The sequence below is a fragment of the Magallana gigas genome, chromosome 8 (assembly GCF_963853765.1).
Source record: "Magallana gigas chromosome 8, xbMagGiga1.1, whole genome shotgun sequence".
NCBI classification, from domain to species: domain Eukaryota; kingdom Metazoa; phylum Mollusca; class Bivalvia; order Ostreida; family Ostreidae; genus Magallana; species Magallana gigas.
In genome coordinates this window covers 48,284,727-48,301,520 of record NC_088860.1, presented here as the reverse complement: position 1 = coordinate 48,301,520, position 16,794 = coordinate 48,284,727, and the positions used below count along the sequence as shown (strand labels likewise).

The following is a 16,794-nucleotide window of genomic DNA, read 5'->3' as shown; positions in this document are numbered from 1 at the left end:
CCACCACGAATTCTAATGATTCCACAGTAGTTATAGACTTGAACAGTTATATGTTAATATAACTATGGATGAGTAGTACATAGAGGTAGCTTCAGATCCAGAACTTGATCTGGATTATCGTGATGTTGGAGTAAGTGTAAGTTATTATACTGATGCAGGTTGGAATGTTGGAGAAAAAAAAAAGCTGTCCTGGCCAACTTTCATAGTTCATGTCACTTTAACTTGTTAATTTGAAACATATTAAGACCAGCTTCAGATACAGAGCCTGTATTTTTTATTAATTAAACACACTCACTGCTAAGAACATCAAGTTAGTTGTCAGCAATCACTTAGTCATTATGTACAGAAAAGAAACATGCAAGAACTTTTACAGAATTTTATTATTTTTTAAGAATTTATTTCATACAGTATTCATATAATAACACATATTGTAGTGAAATTCTTTCTACATAGAGTTCTCTAAATTAGAAGCACCAGGACATCTCTACAGAATCACTATTCCAGAATAGCAAATATCATTATTTATTTATCATATTGTGTCATTTAAGTCAACACTCATCTGAAAAGTGTTGTTTTTTTCGGATTTTTCTTTTGATGTTTTAGGCAGATTTTGGTGGGGAGTTTTCTTCCATAAATATATGGTTAACAATACAATGCATGAAGCAAATGAAGTGATGTATATATAGAACATTCGTTCTGAGGACATAAACCAATTAACTCTCCGTCTGTTTATATATCATATAAATTACTGATTAAGAGGATGTACTGAGTTACAGAGGACAACCCACCATATACACGTGGGGGATGTTAAACAATGCCATTCCATCCATTTATGTTGTTAGAGCCCCCCCCCCCTCCCATATCATATATCTGGTGTATGAAAGTCTCAACATATTCTCATAGCTATTGCCCTCGAAGGGTTATACTTTGTGTGGTTTGGAAGAATGATATTGGTTTGTTGGGTTTTTTTGTTTGGTTCACCTTAACAAGTAGTTATGAACAGAATAGAAGCAATTTCAACTAGAACTGTCCTAATGGGACTAATACCCCCGCTAGGCTAATTTCAAATGGGACAAATAATTGAATTGAATAATAATTAAGGTTTGGAACACATAAAAAAAAAAAATTCTAGAATTGTAAAAAAAAAAAAAGTAGTTAACAAAGAAAAATCAAAATTGTCAGAATTTCACTGTAAATACATATCTATAACAGTAATACATTTACAAATGTATGTATTTGATGATATATTTTTTTAATTTAATTGATTTAAAGAAAAACCAACAAAATGACAAAAACCCCTCCCTTTGCAGTGAATAGAAATACCGGTAGCCAAGCAATGCTCTTCTGTTGATAAAACTTTCAATATCTTTCTTATAAGAGTCTTGACAGATGCAATTAGTTGTTTCAAATTTTCCTCACTTTCTCCTATGGCACAATTGAACTCCATATCAGAAAATTGATCCCATAGGACTATGATTTTCTTTGATGAGCTTGTTAAATTTAATAAACTCCCAAAATATTACCATAATTACCATACTATGTAAAAATATGTAAAAAAGAAAATTTAATATTACAAACAATTTTAAATTGCCAAAACACTACAATCATATCAGTAATTTTGAATTTCATTTAAATTAATGCCCAATAGGGTCACTTCATCAAATTACTTGACAAATAAATTTAAACAACCTCTAAAAATAGTTTAACTTCTTTATTAATAATTATATTATTTATTTCCTTATAATGATAGACCTTTTGGTTTACATGAAACAGTTTTAAAATAGCCCCAAAACCATCACCCATTTTACAGATTATCAATTTCCCCTAAACACATGCTCCATCTGAACCATGGCTCAGATAATGGCTCCCTTGGGACAAATGAATTCAGCCACACTTGTCTTTGATGTTCTCATTAGCTCCTAAGAATTTATCATTGACAAACAAAAACTTTGCATTGTCAGTTGATAGAATACTTTAAAAAAAAAATTTTTTTTTTATTAATTAAGACATAAAGACAAAAAACTCCATCTGGATGTATTTATATAAATATATTTTAGAGTGTTTTCTATTAATTAATTAATAAAATCTGTAAGGATTACCTCCCTTACTTTTCAACATTAGTGTACAATATATAGAATAAGGAAAATGAAAACTGTCATAAAATCATTAAATCTTGTCTGATCTTAAAAAAAATTGCAGGTGCACATCTTCAGATGGTGTTCAACATATGTACAAATTTTCAAACTGTTCCATGCAGTAATAAAAAATTCTATAGGGGGGACAAAGTTGCGTCTACAGACAGACGGACAGACAGACAGACGGACAGACGGACAGGGTGAAACCAATATACCCCCCTAAACTTCGTTTGCGGGGGTATAATTACTTTACATTATTATTTGCATTTAATGGTTTGAGAGAGGAGAAAGATTAATGGCAATGTGAAAAATCTTGATAAAAAATTCCGAAAAATTAATCCCAACAAATACTCATGATTTCACAGTACATGTAACTATAAGAACCAACCTGTAAGGTGTTTATCAAATTTATACAGAGAAATATTAAAATACTATTGTATACTGTGTACTAACGGTCATTTTATAACCATCTGTACTCTGAATCAAGAAAAAAATAGGTTGCTAGGCAACTCAAGCTGCTTAAAAATGGTTTTGAAATATCTACAACTACAATGAAAATATTCACATTAATTTCTTTAAAATAATCATAAATTTGCAATAAAAAAAAGATAAATATAATGTCATCTGTTTTTAACAACCATAAAACTTAAATAGAATTGCAAGAAAATCTGAAAATTTATATAAAAAAAATAAATATATAAGATTTGCAACAACTAAAACATACAAGCTCAAACTTTCACAGAAAACCCAAGACAAAGCAGCAAACAAACCTATCCAATGTTGATGTACAAGTCAGGATTGTATAATCACAAACCTTCTACACTTTAATGAGAGAAAAGTCACAGGATGGTGTGCATGTGGAAACTTTAATGGCTATGCATAGTTGTTATTACAGGTAACTTTAAAGGTTAATGAGCTAATACTGTAGATTACATATCTAACACGATTGTTAAATACTGCGATTCTGCCGTTTTGTATCAAAGCACAATAATATGAAATCTCAAGCACCTAACTGTTGTTATAATTTTACATAGCTTACAGCTGTCAGAAAATTAAAGTGAGATTTTAACCTATTTATTACCCAGTATTTTCTCGAGCATTAATAGGAATCTACAGTATAGAGTCCACTAGCTTTATGAAGACTTGTGAATAAGGTCTTTACTGGTTAAACAATCCTTTCAATGGTTAAGTAGCGAAACAAAAAACAAAATCTACCCGATAACATCTCTGACAACCAATCACTCCCTCAGTGTTGTTTGTAGGACACAACCCAATACACGGTACAAAAATATGTTATATGTAGCCAAAAGTAAAATAATCTGGCTATCTACTGACATAGCATGCAAAATAATGTATACATATACTGTCTATATTTCAGAATTTCTTTGTAGAGATAACTCAATAAAATACTTTATAACAATGATGATGCATGCAGACTTGGTTTTCCCCCTTTATACACACTAAAAAATGCACCCCCCTCCTTTCCAAATAATCTTGTAAGGTCAATGATTTATTCACCTGTGACCCCCCCCCCTCCCCCCTCTTCGTTTAAGGCCATTTCTTGTGTGTGATAACTCAGTGATATACAGGATCACAGGCAGTGTGGAGAATTCACAACACAGGGTTGAATCAATGCTGCCATATAATGGTGGTGTCTACAAAACAGACTTCCTTTATCCAGATATACAGAACCACTAAACATGGTTGTACATTCAGTAAGAAAATGTTATGTCAATCCTAATGTTAAAATAAGTAAATACTGGTCTGTAAAGTTTGATTTCACATTTAACATGAAAGTAAATATATCTAATGTAGTAACATGTTCAGTGTGATAGGGGGAGATAAATGTGAATTAATATTGACATAATAGTAATCGTAACAAATTATACAGGAGAATTGAGTAAGCAATAGACTGATGTTGATTACATAATTGTATAGACATGTTGAGATGATACTTATGTAATACATATAAACAGTTCCAGTATATCAGTAACATTGATCTCTTTCATGTAATACATGGTCTAAAAATCAGGTGGAAGAATGAAAAATGTGTCCAGACAAGCTTCTCCCACTAACGACATTTTTGTTCATGTACGCATGGACAAGAGTAAAATAACTATTGCATAGATTCTATAATACAGCTGCTGGCAGGGAAAACAAATCAATCAGTTCATAGACACTGCTCAATATTGTCATAAAAACAAAAAAATTTAAAATTAAACTGTGAGAGTGTAAAGCTTGACTAGGGAAGTGTTCCTGGTTAAAAAAAAAAATGGGAAATTTTTATCAGTGTAGGTAAAACTACCAGTATTTCACACTTTATTTCAGGTAAAACTATTTCAACTATTTTAAGTCCACGTAGACAAGTTTAGCTGAAATTCTTTCCCACTGATGCAGTTTTGTAGCTATCAAGAGAAACATGGTGTTTATCTCCTCCACTCGCTGCATGGCCTGTTACGCTGTACAGCTGTAGGAACTGAAGTTTGTGGCCCGCGTCAACAAGAGATCTCGGCACTACGAGCTGATTGGCTGATTACTGTCCAATCGGCTGAAGAGTCGGATTCTCCTGGCACTGTTGGTGGCACTGTTGATCACCTCCATCCATCTACAGAACAAACACATCACAGTCGTTAGATACACGTGTCTCCCAAACCGGCTCAAATTAAAACACATCACAGTCGTTAGATACATGTGTCTCCCAAACCGGCTCAAATTAAAACACATCACAGTCGTTAGATATATGTGTCACCCAAACAGCCTCAAATTAAAACACATCCAGTCTTTAGATACATGCGTCTCCTAAGAGGCCTCAAATTAAAAGGGCCAGGAATACTATAGATCCTAACTAAACATGAGGAAGAAGTACATCACGCAAATTTTAAAATCTTGCTTTTATTTTTCAGACATATGTAGGAATCTACAGTGGTCAAAATTGAGAATGACTTGTCTTTTACCAAGGTATATTTAATATTTTATGCTTCGTTTATAGTATTCTAGAACACTACCACATTTTGCAGCTCTAATATAAATTTCTTTAAAATTTTAAGTTATTTGACTCCTATTCAATCTTCTAAAAAAAAAAATTAGTGTGGAAAAATGTATATAGGTAACTCCTTATAATGTTCTTTTGCTCATGATGACTTGCATTGTGGGGGGTGGGGAGGAGGGACGAACCTTTCAAATGTGTACTCGGATTCTGCTCGGAAGAAGTAGACATGATTTTTGAACTGTAGCTTGAACACATGGTCTTTGTGAATGCTATCTTCTTCCTCTGGCGTGTTTACAGCGTAACCTAGCAATGGAAGGCTGGCTAAAGGGAAGTCATCCTGTAATCAAAGAAAACAGATAACTCAGCATAAAGTTTGAGTGGACTTGATAAATCACATTCTGTATATGATATTCGAAATCTGACCAAGGCTCAAAAATGTAAAACTGTCTTTGAATTTTAGTCAGAATTTACATATACATTAAAAATTCAATGGTTATATTGAGTTGTTTCTCTAATTTATTATCTACTTATTTCAAGTGTCTTTATCTGATCTATAACTATATGATAATGAAAGAGATTATAACTAAATCAAAGACTTTTTATGATCCTGGCTCCAGAAATACAATGAGGAATTGTACTTGATGTAATTAAATGTCACCAAGAGTTGTACATGTTATCAGTAAATCTTTGGACTGTAAATATCACAAGGAATAGTACCTGATATGTTTTGAAGAAGAAGAGGCAGAAGTTGGTGAAGACGACCCACAGCTTCTGCCAGCCATTGCTGTTCTTGAACTTCCTCAGGAGGTACCCACTCAGCTGGTTCTGAAAGGTCAAGGTCACTCATCAGCTCAAGGTCACATTGTCATTTGTTAACTTTTTAAATATTGCTGTACAGCTCAGTGAAACACATCTTTGATAATGATGTTCACATAATGAGTTTTATCTTTATATAATGGAATTTAACTTTTCCAGTTTATTGTGATGATAATCAGCTGTTTTTGATGACTTGCTTATGGTTCGTTGATGGTCTGTCATAAAAAAGAATACCAACACAAAGTACATGTGTGTGCTTTGTATGTGTTTGTTTTGTGTGTCTGCTGTGTATGTGTTGTGTGTGTGGTATGTGTGATGTGACTGGTTATCTTGATGGTCTCTCATGCTGACACTGGTGCTGCATGTTTATGTGTGGTTTATCTGTACTGAGCATTATGTTTGTGTTTATGTGTGTTGTCTTTTTGTGAGGTATGTATACGTGTATGTGTGGTTACCTTGATTGCGCGTTCGTGGTCTCTCATGCTGACACTGGTGCTGCGGTGCCAGCAGACGTGCATGGTGGTGTTGGCGCGGTGCTGGACGTTCTTATCCTGAGACACGCCATTCACCTCCCCGTCCACACCCACATTGTCCGACGAACCTGTGACCGACAAAAACATCAAAGTTAAAACCTGTGACCGACAAAAACATAAACGTCAAAACCTGTGCGGACAAAAACAGTCATTACATTCACGCTTTTAATAAACCCCAGGTTATCAAAATTCACTTCCTTCCACAGAATTCCAATAAGGTGTATAGATTATATAGTGAACTTGCAAACATTTTTCCTGGACACCAGAAACCTTGTTTAAGGAAGGTCTTTGATAACTAGTAATGCTTCTCTTTAATACAGTTTATTTTAGCTGTTTTGAATTATTAGTGAATCTTAATTTTAGTCTGGTCTTGTTTTTCTTGCATTAATTATACTCACTGGTAGAAGATTTAAGACTAGGATACCGGAACTTCTCGTCGCCGCGACTCTTGGCTCGTATTATGGCTTCATTCAGATCTTCTATCCACTTGTCTTTCTCCTCCTGAGAACTACATCAAACATAAAATTCTATTAGAACACAGAATGTGTGAAATATAAGAAGGACAAGGTGGCAGTCTTCCTCAAACATCACCTTTCTATGGGCTTTTCAATTTACCATAAAATCTACAAACCAACAACTCTGAAGCCACTTTTAAATCTTCATTTCCCCCAACCTTCACAATGTTTTACAGCTGCAGTGAGTGTGTGTATTTGTGTTTATAAGTGTAGGGCTGCAGTGAGTGTGTGTATGTGTGTGTTTACGTTGTTCATAGCTGCAGTGAGTGTGTGTATGTGTGTGTTTACCTTGTTCATATCTGCAGTAGGTGAGTGTATGTGTGTGTTTACCTTGTTCATAGCTGCAGTGAATGAGTGTACATGGGTGTATAGTTTGAGTTCTTACCCAAACTGTAAACTCTGATGATATTTTTTTCTTCTAGATCTGTCCCTACCATCATTAGGTTCAGGGCTGCAGTGAGTGTGTGTATGTGTGTGTTTACGTTGTTCATAGCTGGAGTGAGTGTGTGTATGTGTGTGTTAACATTGTTCATAGCTGCAGTGAGTGAGTTTACATGGGTGTGTAGTATGAGTTCTTACCCTGCTGCCACTAAGATACACTTATTTCCTCCGTAGATCGCGAAGCTGTTGGCCACGGCCATCTTGGCATGGTCCGACTCCTCCACCTGTTACAATATACGGAGGACAGGATTTACATGTACTTTCATAAAAATCGGACAATATTATCTGCATAGCATTGCCATAAGGAAGTTATCATGGCAGTTTGAATCTATTGGCTTTTTTTCATTCTTAAATCTTTTTTCATTGTCAGAATTACAAGAGGCATTTATACTGTAATGCAAAACGTAAAGATAGAACACATTCTTTGTACATAATATCTTTCTTGCTATATAATATCTCAATAAAATATTTAAAGCAAACACATGGCTAACAAAAATAAACCTGATCTTACAATCATTCCTCGCAGTGGGAGCTGCCCGTGAACTTTGAACTGTAGGACCGAGGAGGCCACGCGACTAGTGTACACCAGGAAGTCAGAGAACTGTTCAAAAACACATCAATAGTTAATACAAGAAAACTGTCAAAACAATAATGTCACTCATTAGGATATCATGGAAAATGTTCAACAAACACATCCATAGTTTGTTCAGGAGGAAACATTCAAACAATAAATAGTTTTTTTTCAAAAATGAATATCAGAAGGTACAAGCCTGCCAAAGATGTACTGAAATCCTACATTAAAAATGTTATGACTTGTCAGGTTTGATCAATTGAAGCGATGTTATGATGTAAAGATTATCAATTATTAAGTTTGCTTAAAGACATTTTTATAATTTTATAATATTTGTTTTAAACTTACCAAGAAAAACATCCTCTGCTGATAACCCTTGCGGGAAAATTTCTGTAGGCATCCTTCTCTGATGAATATCTGATGAGGAGGAGAAAAATTACATAAAATTTGAATCTAAAAGTTTTTAGATTTAATTAATTTTAATTGAGTTTATCAAACTACATGTATATAAATATGCCCTGCAAAAGAGCTGTGGTTGCTTTTATCATGAATGGGTTTATCAACTCTTCTTAATATATGTAAACAGTGCTGAGTATTTTTTATTCTTCACTGAACTAGTTAGGTAACGGTACTAACTCTACTCAGTATAATGTAAGTAGTAAGTACTCACTGACTCATTCTGTCTCAGTACATGTACTTACCCTGTCCCTGTGGACCAGTGTATCAATGTAAGTACTCACTTTATCTCAGTAGTAAGTACTCACTGACTCATATATCTCAGTACTTACCCTGTCCATGTTGACCAGTTTATCAATGTAAGAACTCACTCTATCTCAGTAGTAAGAACTCACTGACTCATATATCTCAGTACTTACCCTGTCCCTGTGGACCAGTGTATCAATGTAAGTACTCACTCTATCTCAGTAGTAAGTACTCACTGACTCATATATCTCAGTACTTACCCTGTCCCTGTGGACCAGTGTATCAATGTAAGTACCCACTCTATCTCAGTAGTATGTACTCACTGACTCATATATCTCAGTACTTAGTACTTACCCTGTCCCTGTGGACCAGTGTATCAATGTAAGTACTCACTCTATCTCAGTAGTAAGTACTCACTGACTCATATATCTCAGTACTTAGTACTTACCCTGTCCCTGTGGACCAGTGTATCAATGTAAGTACTCACTCTATCTCAGTAGTAAGTACTCACTGACTCATATATCTCAGTACTTAGTACTTACCCTGTCCCTGTGGACCAGTGTATCAATGCCCACCAAGTCCCTCTGTAACTCTATCAGTTTGTGGAGATTCTCCTGGAACCAGAAAAAGCATACATAGAATACATTATACATGTCCCTTATAGGCTCAGGCCTAATGGAATGTCATATACCAATTCTGAGTAAGGAGACGTACCTGAGATCTAATGGAGTCGTTAAACTCCGTCACGAGGGCCGTTATTTGACTGAGGGCACCTGTAAAACAAGACTTGATGACATTACAATGCTCGATACTACAAGACTGTCTGACTGAATACAATAAAGTTACAAATGTTATGGATGCTAGAGGATTCATACAATATAGTTTGAATAAGGTATCCACTGTACAAAAAATAATGAATTCTTAAGGCAATTTTTTTAAAATTTTAAAGTATTTTCAAGTTTCTAAATATTCATTAACAAGGTCAAAATACAAATATTTGTAACGTTTAACTTTTAAAAGTGCCATGGCAAAATGAATGAGTTCTGTTGAATTTTATAATTTAGAACATCAAAATGAAATCACTTTTTATTTAAGTTTTATTGAGTTCTGTAAAAGTGGTTATTTACGCTAAATGTGAAGTATGTGTTCTCTATGGTAAAAAAAATACCTGTGGGTATTAAATACACAGACGCTTGATTTACCACATCAGAGTTCTTAATTTTTTTACAATGCACGTTGGGTAATTTTACGCAGTTTTAAGTGCAATTTCCACCCACGTGTAAATAACCACTTTTACATTACTTTGTAAACTTACTTTGCTATTCGGTTATAGAGATAATGAGTTTTGCTGCACTTCATAATTTATGAAACTTAGAGAACATTGCTGTCAGAGACTGAGAATATGAAATCTAAACGTGTGCACTGTTTACACTTACTTTTACAGTCAGAGAAGTCTGGATGATCCAGGGTATAGTGTTTGATTAAACCTGAAAATAAAAGAAATCAACAATTAGGCTGAGTCAGTTTATCTTTGCATCAGGAATATTTGACATATTTAGTCATAAAAGAGAGGTATCATTGCTTTGAAAGTTGTAACATTTAAGAAAATAGAGAGTCTTTGATATGATTGAATCTGAGTACATTTAATAACAAGATCTTAGGGTGGTTAATATCTTTTTCTTAATCAAACGTTTCATCATGCTTCTATCACACTTTTACCTTCAATTCACAGTGAAAATACAATATGATAGCAGAAACAAGTTTCCTTAACAATTGAGATTTTCTTTTGTTTCCCACAATAAAACTTTGGGATTGAATATGATACATATAACTATTTAAATTGCTGTGTTTGCTACAATATACAGATTTAAGTAGTGAACAATTTCTGATTTAAGACCCATTCTATCTAATAACTCTCTGTCAGTAACCTTGTTATATTGGATAGAGGTCACTAAGTGACCAGTTACACTACACTGTTAAGAGGTCACTCAGTAACCTAGTTACACTGTTAACAGGTCACTCAGTAATGCAATTAAACTGCTATGATGTGATTAAGTGACACTTGCACTATTAAGAGGTTGGTCAGTGACCTAGTTACCCTGGATATAGGTCAGTCAGTGACCCAGTCACAATGTTTTGAGGTCAGTCATTGACCTTTTTACATTGCTTAGAAGTCATCAAATGACCTAGTTGCACTTACGCTCCATGATCAGTCTGTAGTGCAGAACTCGCTGTGCTGGTTTGAGGAGGAAGGCATTCAGGGGCAGATAACACACTTTCTGTTTCTCAAAGTCCCGGTACATGGCTTCAAAGGGTTTGTGTGACTTTAAGGCGAGCTCCAGGTCCAACAAAATCTCCTCTTGTCGTTGTAGATAATTCTTGTAAAGCTGTAAACAGAGGAATAATGCATCAAAAAGAAACTCTGTATAAGATAACGTCTCTACATCTCTCTGTATGAGATAACGTCTCTACATCTCTCTGTATGAGATAACGTCTCTACATCTCCCTGTATGAGATAACGACTCTACATCTCTCTGTATGAGATAACGTCTCTACATCTCTCTGTATGAGATAACGACTCTACATCTCTCTGTATGAGATAACGTCTCTACATCTCTCTGTATGAGATAACGTCTCTACATCTCTCTGTATGAGATAACGACTCTACATCTCTCTGTATGAGATAACGTCTCTACATCTCTCTGTATGAGATAACGTCTCTACATCTCTCTGTATGAGATAACGTCTCTACATCTCTCTGTATGAGATAACGTCTCTACATCTCTCTGTATGAGATAACGACTCTACATCTCTCTGTATGAGATAACGACTCTACATCTCTCTGTATGAGATAACGTCTCTACATCTCTCTGTATGAGATAACGTCTCTACATCTCTCTGTATGAGATAACGTCTCTACATCTCTCTGTATGAGATAACGTCTCTACATCTCTCTGTATGAGATAACGACTCTACATCTCTCTGTATGAGATAACGTCTCTACATCTCTCTGTATGAGATAACGTCTCTACATCTCTCTGTATGAGATAACGTCTCTACATCTCTCTGTATGAGATAACGTCTCTACATCTCTCTGTATGAGATAACGTCTCTACATCTCTCTGTATAAGATAATTTCTCGCATTATCACCGGTGTGAGATCGGTTTGTCCGGTGTGAGACAGCAGTGTGAGATTTTTCTGTCTTACACTGTGTATTACTACGCCGTTTTAAAACGTAAACAAACGTTGTCTGCTGTAGGGGAATGCAAAATGGTGCATTGAGATTATCCTTTAAGTAATTGTGTTGCTTAATTAATTACAATTTATCATATTTTTAATTAAAAAACTATCGTATGCTCTCATTTTGACTTGCACTATTTGCAGCACGCGGAGGGATAAACCAAAAGTAATCTTTAGAACGTCATAACAGAAAGTTGTCAAACATCATTTTTTAAGGTAATATAATGCGAGAAAAATAATCATTCATTATATACTCGTGTGGGATAGTAAAATTCCACCTCGGGGCCAAGATTCACAGTCTAGGACTCGGCACAGCCTCGTCCTAGACCGTGAATCTTGTCTCCTCGGTGGAATTTCACTATCCCACACTCGTAATAATGAATGATTCTATTAGTCTCTACATCTCTCTGTATAAGATAACGTCTAGTGCTGAAACGAATACCATAAATCAGTATTCGAATATTCGTGAGTACTATTCGATTCGTATTCGAATATTCGTGGACGTCATAGACAATGCATTAAGCATATATGATAGTTTGTATAACGAAGTGGGTGTATGTGTAGACTGCTTAAACATGTCAGTTCGAAGTTGACACTTAATGCATGAGTATCCATTGAATTGGGTGCGCATTTAATTTTCAAGCAAATAATAATATACTGATTTTTAAAAAATTTCCATCAACTATAATCAAAAGATTTATTACTTCTTTAATAATATACTGCAGTCCTGACTCCTGTATGAGACCGATACGTAACTTCGTAAGTCAGTCCAAATATTTCCGCCATGTTTGATATAGTATTAAACAGAAAACTGATAACGCTCATAACTCCGGAAATGTTCTGTTTATTTAAAAAAACAAAACAAATTATATTCGAACATTCGTTTCAGCACTAATAACGTCTCTACATCTAAACTTATGTTTATATTACCACTGACATCATTGGAGTCAACTGATAGGATGCTATCAGTAGCATCATTAAACTAAAAAGTCTGGTTCAGGATTAGTATATTACCAATTCAACCATATCTAACCTATTTTTCAAGAATATGCTTTGTATCTGTGATTCAATGGTTTACTTCATCTCACAAAAACATATAAAAGAGGTCATGTACATACACCATATTTCAACATCCCCCCCCCCCCCCAACGCAAAGTTATCATTTAAATATTATTTATAAAATTCCTGTTGATTCTCATATTGCTGCGCTGATCACTCACCGGTAGAACTCTGGGAAACATGGCAACCATAATGTCTCCAATTCTTTGGTAGTCTCCGTTTAGATGGGCATTAGACTTGCCTTCCCTGAAAAATCAAAGGTTACACTTTAATAAACAACTCTATCCTACAACAACTCAATTCAAGAACTTCTGTTCTCTGTGCCATGGTCATTTATAGAAGCAAAACCCTTGAAATCATTGACTGTAAATATTTGCTTGTGACTACACACCCAATACTCTCAGTACTTTGATTCTCCATTAAGTAACTGATCAATATTATTTCACCTCATCACTTCTTATGAATCTAACTCCTGTAGAATCATTAGATTTCGTGGTGGCTCAATTTTCGTGGAATTCGTGGGTACCTCTCATCCACGAATTAACATCCTCCACGAATTAATAAATTAGGGTAATAAAGTCATATTTCTTAGGTTTAAGCGAATACACGAAATTACATCCCCACTATCCTGTAAAATTTAAGCAATCCATGAAAATTGGCCCCTACAAAATTTAATGATTCCACAGTAATGATATAAAAGTCAAATGTTAGGTTTGTCCAGACTTTAAATGTTACAAACTTTCAATAAAAAGTACAGCATAAGAACACTGCACTGGACTAACCCCAGCCCCCTCTTGATCTTTTTAATTTTAAGAATGTGACCTTGTTTCACTTAAACGATCATGAATCCAGCAGTTTTATCTCCCTTAAGAAGCTATACACCAGATTTGATATGTAACTGGTACAGCTGATTTGGCACTCAATCACTACCCAAGTGTATATAGGAACAAACATAAAGCACTAAGTTAGCCCCATAAATTGGTTGATACAGAGTTAATGAGGCCCAACAAATTCGCTAATACAGAGATGACCGAGCCCGTCAAATTGACTGATACAGAGCTAATGGAGCCCAATAAATTGACTGATACAGAGCTAATGGAGCCCAATAAATTGACTGATACAGAGCTAATGAAGCCCAATAAATTGACTGATACAGAGCTAATGGAGCCCAATAAATTGACTGATACAGAGCTAATGGAGCCCAATAAATTGACTGATACACAGCTAATGGAGCCCCAAAAATCTGCTGATACACAGCTAATGGAGCCCAACAAATTGACCGATACAGAGCTAATGGAGCCCAACAAATTGACTGATACTGAGCTAATGGAGACCAATAAATTGACTGATACTGAGCTAATGGAGACCAATAAATTGACTGATACAGAGCTAATGGAGCCCAACAAATTGACTGATACTGAGCTAATGGAGACCAATAAATTGACTGATACAGAGCTAATGGAGACCAATAAATTGACTGATACTGAGCTAATGGAGCCCAACAAATTGACTGATACTGAGCTAATGGAGCCCAACAAATTGACTGATACAGAGCTAATGGAGCCCAACAAATTGACCGATACAGAGCTAATGGAGCCCAATAAATTGACTGATACTGAGCTAATGGAGCCCAACAAATTGACCGATACAGAGCTAATGGAGCCCAACAAATTGACTGATACTGAGCTAATGGAGACCAATAAATTAAATGATACTGAGCTAATGGAGACCAATAAATTGACTGATACTGAGCTAATGGAGCCCAACAAATTGACCGATACAGAGCTAATGGAGCCCAACAAATTGACTGATACTGAGCTAATGGAGACCAATAAATTGACTGATACTGAGCTAATGGAGCCCAACAAATTGACCGATACAGAGCTAATGGAGACCAATAAATTGACTGATACTGAGCTAATGGAGACCAATAAATTGACTGATACTGAGCTAATGGAGACCAATAAATCAGCTTATACACAGCTTATGGACCCCACTAAGTTAGCTAATACAGAGCTAATAGAGCATGACAAATCAGCCAATAATAGCTAATTTAGCAGACACAAGTGTGTGTTGGCCACCCGTCAGTTGGTCCCCACTAATGACTCCATTTACTGAAGAAGCTAAACAGATTCAGAGTACTGATAAGGAAACTGTGTCATTGCTTTTTTTTGGTTATGTGGTGCTTTTATTTCAATACTGTTAGCAATGAAAAATCAGGCAGAACTTGTAGAGTTTTATACAGACACTGGGAAACCAGATTATATGGTTCCTATTACATAAAAGATCAATTACATCTGTGCATATATATGGCAAAAAATGTTCCCCATTTTGAATAGAACTCCAAACATAACAATAAAGTATGCAAAGTATCACGTTTGTCTTCCGTTCAGTAAGGTTCTTAATCAATAAACCATCATCAGGTCTTGGTACTCATGGCCAGTGTATTATCTGGACAGCTCCGTCCCCTGGGGGATAGTTTTAAATGGTTAGGTCCCCCCACAGCCACCGGAGGAGAGAGAGATGTTGACAGCCTCTTAATGAGGCCTCAACAGGCCAGACCAGTCACTGATGTCTGTATCGTAAAATGACAGCAAATCCAGTGATCAATACACACTAAATGGTGAGCAATTACAACTTGACGAGGGAAAAATTCACCTAAATGAGAATACTAGAAGAACACAGCAAAAACAATCACTTGGAAGAGAGGACTGTGGTGGGTTTCTTCTGTCAGACATCAGACCCGATGATCTCAGTCTCACTTTTTAAATATGTAACTATAAATTCTTTTTGTAAAGTGAAATTAATATCAAAATTGAGATTGGCAAAGTTACATGGCCAAAAACCTTCAAGCTTCAATCATAGTTATCAACTTCTGATCAACTATATTCATATTTATAAAGATGCATTAAACAGCTGGAATCTCCCTAAGATAGAGCTACAGAGCTGCACTTACTACATAGATTTTAACCTCTGGTTCACTTCCCTCAGGAACAGAGTTCAACATCACCCCCCCCTCCCCTCCCCCCACCCAAACAGACAGGCAAAAAGAGCTATACACTCACCACATGGACAGTCTTTGGTCGACCTCCTTCAGGAACTGGCAGTGAAGGTCATACAGAGGACAGTAATGAGAGAACAGATTGGTCAGGTAGTCCGGCAGTCCGTCTTCAAAGTGCACCGCGTTCTGGAACCACTGTCAGCAGAAACGGAAGAGTTAACAACAAACACAAAATGTCAGGCTCAAATCTGGGCAAACAAGGTGTTCTTACATGACATGTATAATATATAGCAGCGATGAACTTTCAGTAAGTCAATTCACTCATTGTGGTTAAAAAAGAATTCAGTTTTTATGCTGTTCTCTTTATTATTATAAGTACAACTTTAGAGATATTTCTGTGTTAATACAATAGTGATGATTTAACTGTCATCATCATAATAACACCATCAGCATTATATGGAAGTGTTGCTATCATTAATATATCAATACTGATGACCTCATTGACATAACCATCATGATGACCTCATTGATATTACCATAGTGATGTCTCATTGACATTACCATAGTGAAAACCTCATTGACATTACCATAGTGATGACCTCATTGTCATTACCATAGTGATGACCTCCAGGTCTTTCTTGTAGGTTCTCTCGGTCATCAGTAGTTCTTTGGCGATGTAGTACGCGCGGTCCACCAGGTGTCTCTGTAAAATAATTGACAAATTAAAGGTCAAGTCACACAGCTGTAAAATGACTGGAGGAGAGAATTCAATGGCACATGAAAAACCTTCC

The 16,794-nt window shown here is 35.6% G+C and overlaps 1 protein-coding gene across 7 annotated transcripts in view; it reads right to left on the bottom strand.

Moving 5' to 3' along the window:
• Positions 1–362: 362 nt before the first annotated feature.
• LOC105319496 (FERM, ARHGEF and pleckstrin domain-containing protein 2) overlaps positions 363–16,794 on the bottom strand; it is a 60,422-nt gene continuing 43,990 nt past the window's right edge. For all 7 annotated transcript variants that reach the window (XM_066070135.1, XM_066070137.1, XM_066070136.1 and 4 more), the window contains 15 exons: positions 16,617–16,706; positions 16,068–16,198; positions 13,164–13,248; positions 10,903–11,089; positions 10,139–10,189; positions 9,417–9,475; positions 9,245–9,316; positions 8,349–8,417; positions 7,941–8,030; positions 7,568–7,653; positions 6,872–6,981; positions 6,396–6,541; positions 5,842–5,949; positions 5,310–5,461; positions 363–4,740 (listed from right to left, as the gene is read on the bottom strand). In XM_066070135.1, the coding sequence (XP_065926207.1) occupies positions 4,650–4,740; positions 5,310–5,461; positions 5,842–5,949; positions 6,396–6,541; positions 6,872–6,981; positions 7,568–7,653; positions 7,941–8,030; positions 8,349–8,417; positions 9,245–9,316; positions 9,417–9,475; positions 10,139–10,189; positions 10,903–11,089; positions 13,164–13,248; positions 16,068–16,198; positions 16,617–16,706 (1,527 nt within the window). In that variant the 3' untranslated portion in view covers positions 363–4,649. The remainder of the gene's footprint in view (positions 4,741–5,309; positions 5,462–5,841; positions 5,950–6,395; positions 6,542–6,871; positions 6,982–7,567; positions 7,654–7,940; positions 8,031–8,348; positions 8,418–9,244; positions 9,317–9,416; positions 9,476–10,138; positions 10,190–10,902; positions 11,090–13,163; positions 13,249–16,067; positions 16,199–16,616; positions 16,707–16,794) is intronic.